The 13,935-nt window shown below is 40.6% G+C and overlaps 1 protein-coding gene across 1 annotated transcript in view; it reads left to right on the plus strand.

Moving 5' to 3' along the window:
• The window catches only part of mast4 (microtubule associated serine/threonine kinase family member 4), a 96,154-nt gene that overhangs the window by 62,785 nt on the left and 19,434 nt on the right, over positions 1-13,935 (plus strand). Inside the window, exons 7-13 of the mRNA XM_071524127.1 lie at positions 7,063-7,151; positions 10,728-10,797; positions 11,150-11,170; positions 11,774-11,852; positions 13,186-13,340; positions 13,457-13,532; positions 13,623-13,832. Coding sequence (XP_071380228.1) covers positions 7,063-7,151; positions 10,728-10,797; positions 11,150-11,170; positions 11,774-11,852; positions 13,186-13,340; positions 13,457-13,532; positions 13,623-13,832 — 700 coding nt within the window. The remainder of the gene's footprint in view (positions 1-7,062; positions 7,152-10,727; positions 10,798-11,149; positions 11,171-11,773; positions 11,853-13,185; positions 13,341-13,456; positions 13,533-13,622; positions 13,833-13,935) is intronic.

The following is a 13,935-nucleotide window of genomic DNA, read 5'->3' on the forward strand; positions in this document are numbered from 1 at the left end:
CACAGGCTGCTGTCATGACCTGGCTGTACTCTCACACGTATATGCAGGCCTGCAAAGTCAAATTCAACACTGAACTGACAGCAGACCACCTTTTTGTTTGTGTGTGTGTGTGTGTGTGTGTGTGTGTGTGTGCTCATGTGTACGTGTATGCTTGAGAGTACAGCTCTTTCTAAGTAGTTGTCCTTTTCTGGACCAATTCAAATTATACCAGTTTTTATCACATTGTACACAAAAATGGATATAGGAAATTTAGGGTGAGCTTCAAATCTGTATGTTTTTCCCATAGTCACTGAGTCTTTGGCTTCTTATCTGCCTGTAGAGTTGACCAGCAATCATGAGACGAGGATCAAAGGTGAAGGAGTTAAGGTGAGGTTCTCATCAAATGAATGAGGCTGCCTATGCAGGGAGGAATTTATGTATTAGCAGAAGACATCCATGCAAAAGCAAAGCATTTCCATTTCAAATAGGACCTGCTTAATACGCTGACCCAAAGGGCTTTTGGAGGGGTGCCAATTTGTGAAAGCTGTGAGTGCACAGCAGCATCTGCTGATGATGCAGCACCCCTCTGACTCACAACCCCCCCTCCACAGGATGAGAAGTGGTAGATGCCTGTTACATGATATGGAGCATGTTGAGCGAAGGGAGCAGGGTGAGTGTTTGGGATACAGACCACAGCCACAGGGAGACAGGAAAACAAAAAGTCAGCTGTTATAAAGTGTCGTATCCCAGCCACAGCAGAGGCTGTCAACACCTGACCTGGATCACACATTCTGTGTGGGTTCTAGGATCCTCCCTGGATTACTTTTTTATTTGAGGACAGAAGAGGACATAGTGTCCTCTCTGCCAGTGTGTTTATGCCGCAGCTGGCTGCAGATGTGCCTGTGCAGAGCAAGTTTGGTGTGGAGGAGAGCTGTTGTAGGAGTGCTTGTCAGGACTGTCCTGGGGGGCGCATCCCTGCCAACCCTGGAAGCCGCCGCTTCTCCTCACCAGGTCTTCTAAAGCCCCCTTTACATCTCCCTCTCTCTGGAGGCTGGCATGACTTTGACACAATGTCTGACTCCAGTCTATGGACAGTCCTGTCCAACTTTAACATGCCACACTTCTTCAGTGGAGCCCGCCTCCGCCGCTCCAAAAGGTAACCTTCAAACCAGTTTGAAGTATTGCTAGAATTTCTATTTCTGCAATATACAATGCTTTATTGGTTTATTTGTATTGGTTTATCTCATTTTGTCTATGTATGCACGTCAGTCTGCTGAGTGCATGAAACACAGTTTATTTTCCCACCAAACAGGCAATTTTACATGTAGCTGTGACATTATTTCTGGACCAGTGCAGGGTAGCGGGATGTTTTGCCGTGCGGTTAGGTCATCTGAGATGTTTTATGAGTCCAACTTGAATGAGAAGTTGGGTGTTCCCTGTTTCCCTATTGTGTATTATTTGCTTTGTGAGCCAAATGCTAAGTGAATGTTTATTGTTGAGGCAGTCTCTTTCAGGTCATGCTCTTAACACAAAGGATGTTTACCTTTCTGTATGACATCCCTAATATTTTAACATTTGGAAAGTGGAAGTGCTCACTGATTCATTCATCTGCCATTTGGTATCAACAGAAATGTTAAAATGTAATACTTCAGAGAAAATGGTGATGAAACATTCAAACATTGTTTGAAACATCATTATTAACATTGCAGAATTAATGAGCTTTCATTGATTCATATGATTCAAAGTGCTTAGACACTGCTTTATAGCTAAGCCACTTGATCTCAGTTCTTTTGTATATGATGCTACAGTATTGGTCCAGCCCATATAACTATTTATTTTTAATCCATGCCCTGACCTATTTTATAGCGCAGAACAGCTTAACATGAAATACTGGCTCTTTTAGGACATCTTGTACCAGTGCATAATTATTTCTTTCATATGAAAACCAGTCAGATTTTGTGGAATGTGGAAAACATTGACTTTGCTTGAGAAATTGAAGCACTATAAATGCTCGGGGTCAGAGATCACTGTAAGACCACATTTGGTGCTACATGTTTTGAATAGAAGGGTGAATGATGTCCATGGGGAGCTGATATTTGGCTTCATTCTATACAGATGCAGCTCAGTTGAGAACAGATGGAAGGGATGTTTCATGTGACATTACAGACTAGTAGAGATTCCCTGAAGTACAATGAAATTGGCTTGTGTGAAGGGCTGTTGCCCTTCAAGCACTCACATGTCCTCTTTCCCACTTTTTCATTTGAGTTATAGTCCGAATGTTTTGATATAAGTTTCTCATAGCATGGGCACTAACCTTAATTAAGGTTTTTAAGTAAATTAAGTCACTCTTCATTTCAAAGTGAAACAGATGATTGGCACAACTTTTTGACAGATGTCAAAATAAAAATGAAGATGCAATAAACAATAGATTCTGTGAGATGTGAAACATTTGCTGCAACTGCTCACCAAAATGGCACCAGGAGTTTGTCACAAAGTTGAATATGTCATGTTTGTGAAAATATAAGCTTCTCACAACCTTGTTTGAAGCTTATATTTACAAGAGATTTGTCATAGCTGGTAGTCAAAGGGCCTCTAGTTTTATAAGGGTGTGTAATACTGTACATCTTAAAGAATTAGTGTAGGAAAGGAAACAGATATTTTCCAAAAACACAGCTGAAGGGCTTTTAGCTAAACAGTAATGTTCATAGTACTATTCATAGTGCTGTGTGTGTTGTATGTCTGGGTTTGAATTTGGGTTTGTCAGTGAGTAGCAGCAACTTATGTGATATTGGGCTTACATCAGCTCACCTGACAGCTCTGACAAGGGAGCAAAACTCAGAAGTGAAAAGATGAATCATGGCTTGTTGTTGCCATGGGTCAAGATCAGACACTTTGGATTTGTCTGGCTTCAAAGTGTTGTAAAGCAAAGGAAGTGATCTATTTTTGCTGCTTCCCTCTTCCAAAATAAGTAGGTTAGCTACAAATTCACATTTCTTTGATGTGTTGTTTCTGTAATAATAAGAGTTAGAGTGTAATACAAAATGAAAATGCAATTAGCACTGTTCAATACATTTCAACCATGCAATCTTGATACATCAAAGTATTGCTTTGAATCATATCTTGTCTTTATATAGTATTTATATTTAGTCATTGATAAAGAGATGATAACTATGCTTGTCAACAGTGGTATAGTGAAATTGAGGGTTTTGCAAATCACCGAGACTGGCAAACCTCACATGGATCCATTCCAGGAATCTTACACATCTGCAGTACAGCACACAACACTGGCCTACTTTCTCCCTATCATCTTGGCCCAGGGCTTCTTTATCCTCTCTTTAAAGCTTCATTAGACAATCACGTTTTTTCCCCCTCACTCAGCCATTCTGGCTGCAGCGGCGCCTCTGACAAAGCTCAGCTTATAGCATCAAATGTGACTGTTGTCCTGCTTGCCGAAGTCAGTACCTGCAGCAAATGTTGTTTTTGTTGTTTTGCAAGGTAATCCAGAAGCAGTCGTGTCGGTGTCTCTGTCAGAAGTGGCCATTTGAGTGGCACTCAAGCTGTCTGATAGCGGTTGTGTTGGAATGGGTGGGAAAGAGTGAAGCAACAAGAGAGATGATTGGGCAGCAGTGTGGCATTCTCCTGGCCTAATCTACAGTGAGAGGGTATAAATAGATCTCGTTAAATCTGATCCTCTTTGACTGAGCACCTGTGTACCAGATATTATTCACTCCCTCCTCATCGTGATGATGTTTCATGGCATGTGTCCAGACTCCTGATTGCAGGGGTTAGCCCTAGTAAGCACTTGAGTAAACAAAGATAAATGCTATTTAAGTCAAAATGGAGTTTCCTTTTTGATTTAGTTGCATGACTTTCGGTTTTGCTTTGACAGTGGTGCGGCAAAAGGACAGCTCCATTATATAAGGGAACTACAAGTGTCTTGACATGCTTCACTGATGAGATGCCAATCGTCTTCTGAGCAGGTGTTTCCTGTGGTAAAACAAGTGAAGTCGAGCGTTGGAGGTCTAGTAAGGGATAAGAAGTTTGCCTTGGCACTTGAATCTGCCTGTAAATGGATCAGTCTCACACTTACTTTCTAGTCATACCTTGTTGTACAATCATGTGAACCTTGTATACAATAGTTTTCTGTCTGCTCCCCAGAAAGCCCAAACTGTAAGAAATCAACTGATATGCTCAATAGGATGTATGCTATTCACTGTGGCACAACCATGTGTTTCTCTATTAAAACAAGTTTGTTATTGTTTCAGACCTCTGAAACATGTGTGCTGAGACCACCTACTCAACTTGTATACCAGTAAATGTATGGTGTAAACAGCTATCTCCATCTGGGATAGTTAGTTCAGTATAACAAAGCTCCATGTCATACCTAAAACAGTGCTGCAGTATCTGTGCAATATATGATTATTGATTCAGTAAAATGTAAAATTCCCAGAGATGGAAGAAAGGCAAATATCCTTTGTTCAGTGTGTTACACTGTCCAATAAACTTTTGCTTGTATTAGGAGGTCAAATTATCTCTAATTTTTGGGAAGGTCAAATTACATTAAATGTGTGATTTAGAAATAGGCTTGTTCACTTATGCTCAGTAGTTATTGCTTTCCTTGTATATTAAAAGAATTTGCTGCCAAAGATACAACTTTCTTGGAAGTGTCAGCATCATCAGGAGTTCTCGTCCTCTCTAATAATCCTGGGAGCACTGAGCCGTAGCAACCATGATTGATTAGTTAATATTATTTCCTCTTTGCTCATTTTTTCCTCATCTATTCAGCATCAGATTAGACATTAGGCTGCAGGCTAATTGCTCTGTCATTCAGCAGCTACAAGGCTGTTTCTTCTATCTGCTCACACTGTTGTCAGACTTAAATGAATACACCGAGTTTGTGGGAGATTGCCCCGTTGGTCGCCAACACCAACATAGACACCAAAATCATCCATAGGTCCCTGGTAGACTCCATGCTAACACATACAGCATACGCTATGAGTGTTCATTCATCATCATCAGGAATCACAGGCGACTAACATTATCTCAAAAGCACTGGCTCTAAAGCTAAATGGTAAGTGATCTTAAATGACATGAATCTAAAGGCCATATATTAAAAACTATTCACAACTTTTAGCTATGAAATGTTAAGTCTTCTTACTTTGCATAATGCTAGTCGCCTACTATTACTTAACATAGCATATGCTAAAGAGTTAGCATGGAGCACTGGAGTGAATGATCTACTGGGGGCACATGGATGATTTTGGCGTCTGGTGAGTTGACCAACGGGACAATCACAAGATCATCTCAGATTCAGTAGGAGCAAGATGGCAATGTCTTCAGTAGAGAAGCATGGAGTGTGAAGGCCTTATGCAAGACACTATCTACTCCTATGATAAGTAGCCTAGCTTTTCACTATTGCAGATTTGACATGAGAGCACTAAGGGCCTTGCACCAGTGATGAGAGAGAGATGAAGACAGCCTGCACACACACTTCTGCATTATTGCAGAAGCCCATGTGCATTCGATGCGCTGTGTGTGTGATCAATGCCACCATTCACAGACACAGGCAACCTGCACCTGTGACTAACTGACCCTCTCTCTCTCTCTCTCTCTCTCTCTCGCTCTGCCTCTCTCACCGGAGTGGCGGTGCTGTATCTCTGTCACAGGAGTGAAGCAGCCTGTCCTCTAGCCATGCGTCACACTGCGCTTTTGCTCCACATCAAAGCTCTTTTTGGCTCTTAGCTTCAATGTTTAAACACTGACAGAGGCTGGAGAATAAAACCGTCGATCATCTTAACATTCAGCGGGAAATGATTAGGTTCTCTTGAGCCGGTTATGTAACCAACGTCATTGAGGTCTGACCTTGAAGTGAATTCATGTTCTTGAGGAATTATATATTTCCATTCACAGCTTCAAACTTCAAAGTCTAGACTTCAGTGTAACGTGGACATCGAATATTGAAGCTCTTCTTGAATTGGGAATATTTGCAGAGTTCATTTTCCTACATTTTTGAGTCAGTTGTATTGTTTGAATCGCGTCACAAGCATCAACCATTTTGTACTAGAGGCTGGATCACAGTCTTGTCTTGTTAACAGTCTCATTAACATAGTCAACAGAGATAAAAGTCAGTCATGAAGGCTTGAGGAGTGGCATGATGCACACACTGTTCAACTTTGCCAAGTCAATTCAAATGTTGCATCTTCTTTACGGAGCCTGACAAGCAAGAGGAGCAGTGAGTTTGTCATTAGAGCCGCATGCTGTACACAAATGTATCTTGGGAGGTATATTATAATATTTAGAGGATACAGTATTTTGACAGAAATAAGTAGCACTGAATGTGTAAAAGTCAGAGGATTGTATATGTGTCAAATATGATGCCTGTCTCATGCAGTGAAAACCTTGGCTTTTATTTTATTTTTTTTCTTTTATTAACATTACTATTAAAAGATGTGGTGTCTTCAAATCAAATGAAAATGAAATTACATTTAGTGGGACATTTATTATCCTTTGAAGTTCCAAATGTTTGCTCTTGGGTTGATTATATTTAAAATGCAAATGTATTGTGCAGTGATATGGAACCTTGTTTGATCATGGCATGAAACTGAAACTCCTCTTTACCAAATTTGTCACCATGTACTTTTTTTTTAGAATTTCCCTAATCCTGCCATAGGCTATTCCAGATCTCAATATCAGCTCTTTATTGTTTAATAATCCACAGAGGAACTAATGTTCTGCCAAACTGAGGCGATAATGAGGCTCATTATGGATATTATTAAGTTACTGATGACACGATACGGAAATGCTGGGAAGTTTATGATGGTGATGGCTGATTTATTCCACTGGTACTCTGCTGGCTCCCATGGCCCACTGTACTACAGAGAAGGTTTCCTGGAGGTAAACCTCTGTATTAACCCAGTGTAGGTGTCTACAGTACATTTCATTATAATTTGAACTACTGACATTCCCTCTTTCAAAGCCTTCTTGGGCATGCACAAGTTGAGGAAATGGAGGAAACTGTGTGATATAGAGAAGTACTTAATTTGTCTAGTTTCCTGTCTAATGTTTCCCTCTGTGGTTTCACAGCTGCAGAACAAGCAACAGAAAAAGCTTGATAGGCAGCGGTCAGTCTTCAGCGTTACCACGACCCCACTCCCCCCTGTCATCACTTACAGGTAAGTGTGTGTGTGTGTTACCTTGTATGTGCGTGATGTGCCCCAGTGTTAGAAACATACTGGTACACAAAGGAGGAGGCATTCATTCACAATGTTCTCTAAGAGGAATGCAGACCATTGTCGGTTGTAAATAAAGATCTTGTTTGGAAAACAAGTGCAAGTCTGCTTCTGACTCAGTAGATATATAGATATATAGCCTATTGAATCTTTCTCCCTCTCCAGAGCTTTACACCAAATGCCAACCTATTTTACAACCTCATACAACATTGTCAGCATCAAAAAGTGAGAAATACAGTTGATTCTAAATAGTGATGAAATATTTCTGTACACACTGAATAATGTGACAATTGATTGATGTAGGATTCAGTGGATTGTCTCATTACATGACCCGGTAAACAAGAAGAATAACAAAAAGGGAGTCTTATTTTATGTCAGTATTTCAGTAGTAGTGTTTGTGAGGACAATACTGTGTTGCCTGGGTGAGAACCTCACTGTGCAGCGGCAAGGCGAGGGGCAGTGATTGTGTTGGGCGAGGAAGTGGCGGCCCGCGGAGAGGAAATGCACAGGAGCGCAGGGAGGGGAGGCCTCATTTACCACAGGGCGTTTTATTTCCTGGCATTGGCCAGCGGCAGTGGAGCCGTAACTCTGTGTCCTCAGTCGGTATTTCAAGTTAACGAAGGAGCCCGGTCTTTAAGATGAACTCGGACTCAGAAAGCCACAGTGATCTTACTAATGAATGTGCCCAGCTCTGGGAGGACCTAACGGTGTGGCACAGACGTAATGTAGGTGCAAAAGGTAAGGAAAACATCCTTTCAGTTCCATTTGCAGCAATGGTATCACTAAGTAGATGTGCATGTGCACCAGTGATGCACAATAATTAGGCAAACTGGTTTCTATGTAGATTTTCTGTTATGAAGAGCATTGTCTCATGAAGCCGCATTTCATGTTATTCCTCCCAGAGACTGTTGTTGACAGTCATCCAGAGTAGATAAGCGGCACTCTCTTCAGGTGTAGTCTAACTCCCAAAGGAGGTGATTACTTATCATCTGTTATCAGCTGTTATTAAATTACAGTCCAATTAAATAGGGGACATTCATCAGCATCTAACAAGATTCAGTGATTCCATCATTGTTCCCTAGTATGGAAAAGGGCCGTCTTTATCGTCACAGGAGGTGGCTTTGTAGCCCATGGTTAATTAACTGTTTACTCTCCCCTTTGGTGAGGGATGTAATTGTGTCTGATTAATGTTGGACCACAGGTTTTTACCTTACTGCTGCGGAAACAACAGCACAACAGCTAATTGCTGCCTTTCAGGAAATCCCCCCCCAGTTTGATATGTTCAATGGCCCGAAGCTATTCTTCCATAACCAGCAGGGTTCAAGGTAATAAGTGGATGCTGCCCATACAGATAAAGAGATGGAGGAATCATTTGTAGACCCGCATGGTTATTGGTGGATGATCTGGATACTTAAGGTTTCTCAAATGTTTTCCTTTAAAACGCAAAGAATAGTGCTTTATGATTATGGACCATAATAAATCTTATTAGTCTTTAATTAGCTTACCACAGCAACAACCTATTATGTTTCTAGGGATTATTAAGTGAGCCACTTCCAGTGATGCACTTCTATGTTTTGGGTTTGGTGTAGGTCGTCTTTTTTTGGGGGCAAAGTTGTCCAGCAGCGCGATTGGCTGTTAATCGACCAATCAGAGCCCATATTCCCACTGCATGTCTTCAAGTGGCAGAAAAAACAAAACAGAGAAATAACTGAGCCTACTTTCAAGATGTCCCAGTTTTCGGCAGTCCGGATTGAACACATTTTATTTCCTCGTCTCAACGTCCATCAAAATCATAACAAAGTGATGAATCCACTTGACATTCTGCAGGTTGGTCAGAAACATAATTTTAAAGATATCTGATATGTTGAGATTTGAAGAAAATACAGCCATTTGAACTTTTGTTGTGTTGTGATAATGATAACAAAGGTTCTAACACCCACAGCGCTTTGCAGGCAATCAACATAGCATAATTCAATATAATTCAACAATATAAGTCAACATACTGTAATTGTCATGTTTGCTTGTACCTCACCTGACATTATAGTGGGCATTTATGGCTAGTAACATGGCCTGCATTTTATCAAAATCCATATAAAAGGCCTGCTTCTCTTCCTGACACAGGAGTTTTTATAGTAACATCCTGGCAGTTTTGATCAGTTTTGCGCCTGTCAGACTTTCCCGGGGCCTTACAACATCACATTTGCAAAGCAAATTACTGTCTCTCAGAAGTCTGACCATTCCAGATCTCTGAGAAGAGAGTATTAAACTACACTGTATGCTGCCAGGTATCACATGTGTGATATCCAGACAGATCTTCTTTGCATGCTCTCTGTGTGAAAGCCAGGTGGCTTTTAAATACAGGGTGAGGCGGTCTGCTTTTCCTCAGATCGGGACACTGTTTTTACTATCACAAGCAACTGTAAAGTAGGATGAACGACACAGTTAAAGATGTGTTTGACAGAATTTAGTTCTCCACAAATGTGATACAGTGCAAAATTGGCTATGTAATCAACTATTTAGTTAGCTGGAAAACCTGCATCAAAAATTCAGCACTGAATAAATATGCCTGTCATGAAAAACCTACTTCAGAACGAGCTGTGGGTGTGTTTAGTTCACCTGGTTGCTGACTTTGTGTCTTGCTGTTCTGAGGCCAACGCACAGTAGTGTGGATGACTGCATGATGTCAAACAACAGCAGCCGTCTTCATGCACTAAACCCATTTGATTATTATTCAGATGGTTGGGGCTTTACTGTTTAAAGAAGAATTATTTCAGTGCTGTTTGATGTAGGGTGAGACACTTCACTTCACTTTACCTGGGTGCAGCCAAACCTTGTCAGTGTGTGGTAAAAATAACACTTTTTCTACCAATTGTGTGTTCTATTTTGATCTAATTAATAAAAGTAAGTACAAGTTGTATTATGGTGAAAATGTAGCTGTACCTATGAATCTTCACTTGGCATCGATTTTTCACATAACTTCTGTAATCCTGTTCTCATATGCAAATTAATTAGAAGATGTCACAGGATGAGAGACCGTACCTCTGTGTTCTTCATTGATTAGCAGTTAGATGGATACCCCCACCCATAAAAAACTTTCACTGGTTTTACATAATTTCATCTCAGAATTTTTGATTTACAGATAAAAAGGACAAGCATCGTATATTTTAACTTTTTTGTGTGTATTTAACAGATTATTCAAAAAATGGATTTGGAGGATCTTATTAGTTCAAATAATGCATGGGAGATAAGCAGAAAATCACCAAGAGAAATGTGAAAACACATGAAAACACTGTGAGGCATATTCCTTTAACCCTAGCTGCTCCTCAATGTAGTATTTGTCAGGCACTTTTTGAGTGTTCACTATGGATTATAATAATTCAGCCATGAGTGGTTTATTATAGTTGGCTGTGAATTACTCCTACACTAATGCTAGAGTATGGAATGCCACAGTCTAGTTGGGTTTTTGTGCTTGCAAGTTGTTTTTGCCTCTTCAAGTTGTTCTATCTTCTTCTTTTGCAGGAACAAGTCCACAAGACAGCCCTAGAAATTTCTCTCCTAGTGCCTCTGCTCATTTCTCCTTTGCACGAAGGTAATAAGACAGTGGATATTTCGTTCCATCGCAGCTGGAAAATATCAGCCATTATCAAGCAATCCGTTTTTTCTTGTTCCTCTTGTACCATTTGAAAGAGACCAAATGGAGACGTATCGGATACAGATTCTTAAAAAAAAAAAAGCAAAGATTTGAGTCTCCTGTCCTCTTACATGTAGCCATTAAATAATGTGAAGACACAAACTAAAAGCAGCTGCTCAAAACCCTCATTTTGTTTAGTTCATGGAGAGCTTGTCTCAATGTTTTCAAAAATAGCCTGAATAATGAATTTCTTTTATACCATCTCTCAACATGATATCATTTAATTGTGTATCTTTATTATGATCCACAGTCATTGCCACAGAGCAGACAGGTAAATTCATGTTAGGCCTCCATTTGCCCATGAATCTTCATAACCCCACATTTGTTCCAAGTGCATTGTAGCATTCATAACTCCCTTCCATAGTTCATCTAAACTCTGAAATCTTGTTGTTTTACATGTTTCTAGCCTCCAATTTAGTTCCTTTCCTATCCCTCCCAATTTCTATATCCCTTTACAGAATTAATGTTGTTGTATAGCTGTATGTAGGTGGTTGGTAGCATAGTTTAATGACAGTGAGCAGCTAGCAGTGTGTAAAATAAAATATCTTCCTTGTGTTTGAAAACCATGAGATTTCATGACCTACCATTGAGCAATACAACACACAGGTCACCATTCATCTATAACCATGTGATCATGATGCTTTTGGTAGTTATTTCACATGTTTTGAATAAAAACATGAAAACGTATGTTATCATTCTGAAGAAAGATACATCTTTTGTAATAACAACTAGTCTTTGTTCAAAGACAGTTCCACTTGCTGACTGTCATTGTAACTGCGTATATTTTAATGCATTGTTCCTTTGTGGCTTCACAAATGGAGTTTGAAGCAGTGCAGGTGACAGCTCTGTGTTTGTGTTTGTGGTTGTGTGATAGGACTGATGGTCGCCGCTGGTCGTTGGCCTCCCTTCCCTCCTCTGGCTATGGAACCAACACACCCAGCTCCACCGTCTCTGTAAGTGTCTTCCACTCACACAGTGACACACCTGACATCCCTTCATCTGAATGTGGAGCGGTCAACCTAATCAATTACAACTAAAAATAAGGAAAGATATCAGCTGAATTTCTTTAATGGCACTCTAGTGTAATTTAACCCGAATGGAAGTTGGTGAAACGTGATGGAGTGCTGGTTTCAGTCACTGTGAAGACCAAGTAGGTGTTTGGAGAAAAAATGGCTTGAATGTGGAAATAAATGTGTTATGCTGGCTCTGTTCACTGTAGGGACTGACTGTAGTTCACTGTAGCCACTGGCTGTAGCTCACTGTAGCCACTGGCTGTAGCTCACTGTAGCCACTGGCTGTAGTTCTATGGTTCTCTGAGGCTGATTGGAGAGCCTTGCTGAACAGATGCTCCTGTTAGTGTCTCCCCTGGCTGATTCATAGCACAACAAGGCGCGTATGGGGGCAACAGATTTGTTTAGGAGTAAACATGGCCTTTATAAACAGGCACACAGACATACACACACACTCCCCCTCTCTCACTTCCTCTCTCTCTCCCTCTCTCTCTCTCTCGCTCTCTCTCTCTCTCACTCTCTATTTTCTCTGTCTTTATCAAAATTCTAATTCAAATAAGCTTTATTGGCACAATAAGACGTGTTACATTGCCAAAGCATTGAAATAGTAACACATCAGTGTCTCTTTCTCTCTAACTCTCTCATTCTTTCACAATGCCTTAAAATGGTATCAATAAATAGAGAAATTAATTGTAGTCAAAAATACAAGTGTGATAGACCAGCCAATCATAATGTATTAGAAGCAAACACCAACACATAGTGTGTTTTCCTACTATTCACAGTGTCTAACAGAGAGCTCAGTGAAGTTTCCCTCTGTGTAAACAACAGTAATATGTCAAAACATATTAAAAATCTGTTTTTGGATTGCGGCAAGAGTGAGGCTCTCAGCAGTGAAGTACAAGTTGAGTTGTTGAGTTGTTTCATTTGTTGATATGAACTATAATTGACTATAAATGTAATGCAGAATAAGTAATTATATGAAGGTTGCACCCTTCTAAATATAAATGTAATGCAAACATGAGTCTATCATCATAATTTTTCTGGGGGCTCTGTAATTTGCATGTTGAAATCATTTCATTTTAGATTGAATTTGGAAAACAGTGTAATCTGCTAGGGTTGTAATACTGTGCCATGGCTTATTACTATGGATACATGGTAGAGTTATTTTGGTGGTCTTCATGGTCTTTCATCTACAGTACCCTAAACATAACAAAATAAAAACATTGCCGTCTGCTTTTTTCTTTTCTTGTTCAATATATATTTATGTCATTTCCAGTCATCCTGTTCATCACAGGAGAAGCTGCACCAGCTGCCCTTCCAGCCCACGCCCGATGAACTGCACTTCCTCTCCAAGCACTTCTGCACAGAGAGCATCGCCGGGGATGACTGCCGCAGAGCCACAGCCATGCGACCCCGCTCACGCAGTCTCAGGTATCCGTTTATCCCAACAAAGAAACATTATCTTCACTTGGTAATCCGCACCACCATTGCTAAGCTGTAAATTATTATCATGGTCTGGCTGAAGATCTCCTCTAATTTATTTTTAGCCCTGGAAGATCTCCATCATGTTATGACCATGAGATTATTATGATGAACCATGTCTACAAAGAACGATTTCCAAAGGTAATAGCTTACAATAACTTTTCTGCAGCCATGTTTGGCCAGTAAATACCTTTTGCATCACCTGACTTGCTTCTCTCTTTATTACTGCAGGCCACAGCTCAGATGGAGGAGAGGATCCAGGAGATCATCCGCAGCAACTCTCCAGAGAGCGTCCTCCCTTTGGCAGACGGTGTGCTGGGCTTTGCCCACCACCAGATAATTGAACTGGCCAGGGACTGTCTGGAGAAGAGCCGGCTCGGACTCATCACCTCCAGCTACTTCTGCGAGCTCACTGACAAGCTGGAGAGGCTCTTCCAGGAGGTGGGCGCTTCTTCAGAAGTTATAGGAATGTTTCGTCCAGGAGTGCTTCTGTTATTCCTCTCAGGGCATAGGAAGGATTGCTTTGATTTGCCTCAATTTTGCT

The sequence above is a fragment of the Centroberyx affinis genome, unplaced genomic scaffold, assembly GCF_046629955.1.
Source record: "Centroberyx affinis isolate AG114_WGS23_722 - 3 ecotype Tasmania unplaced genomic scaffold, CSIRO-AGI_Caff_v1 ptg001151l_1, whole genome shotgun sequence".
Classification (NCBI taxonomy): domain Eukaryota; kingdom Metazoa; phylum Chordata; class Actinopteri; order Beryciformes; family Berycidae; genus Centroberyx; species Centroberyx affinis.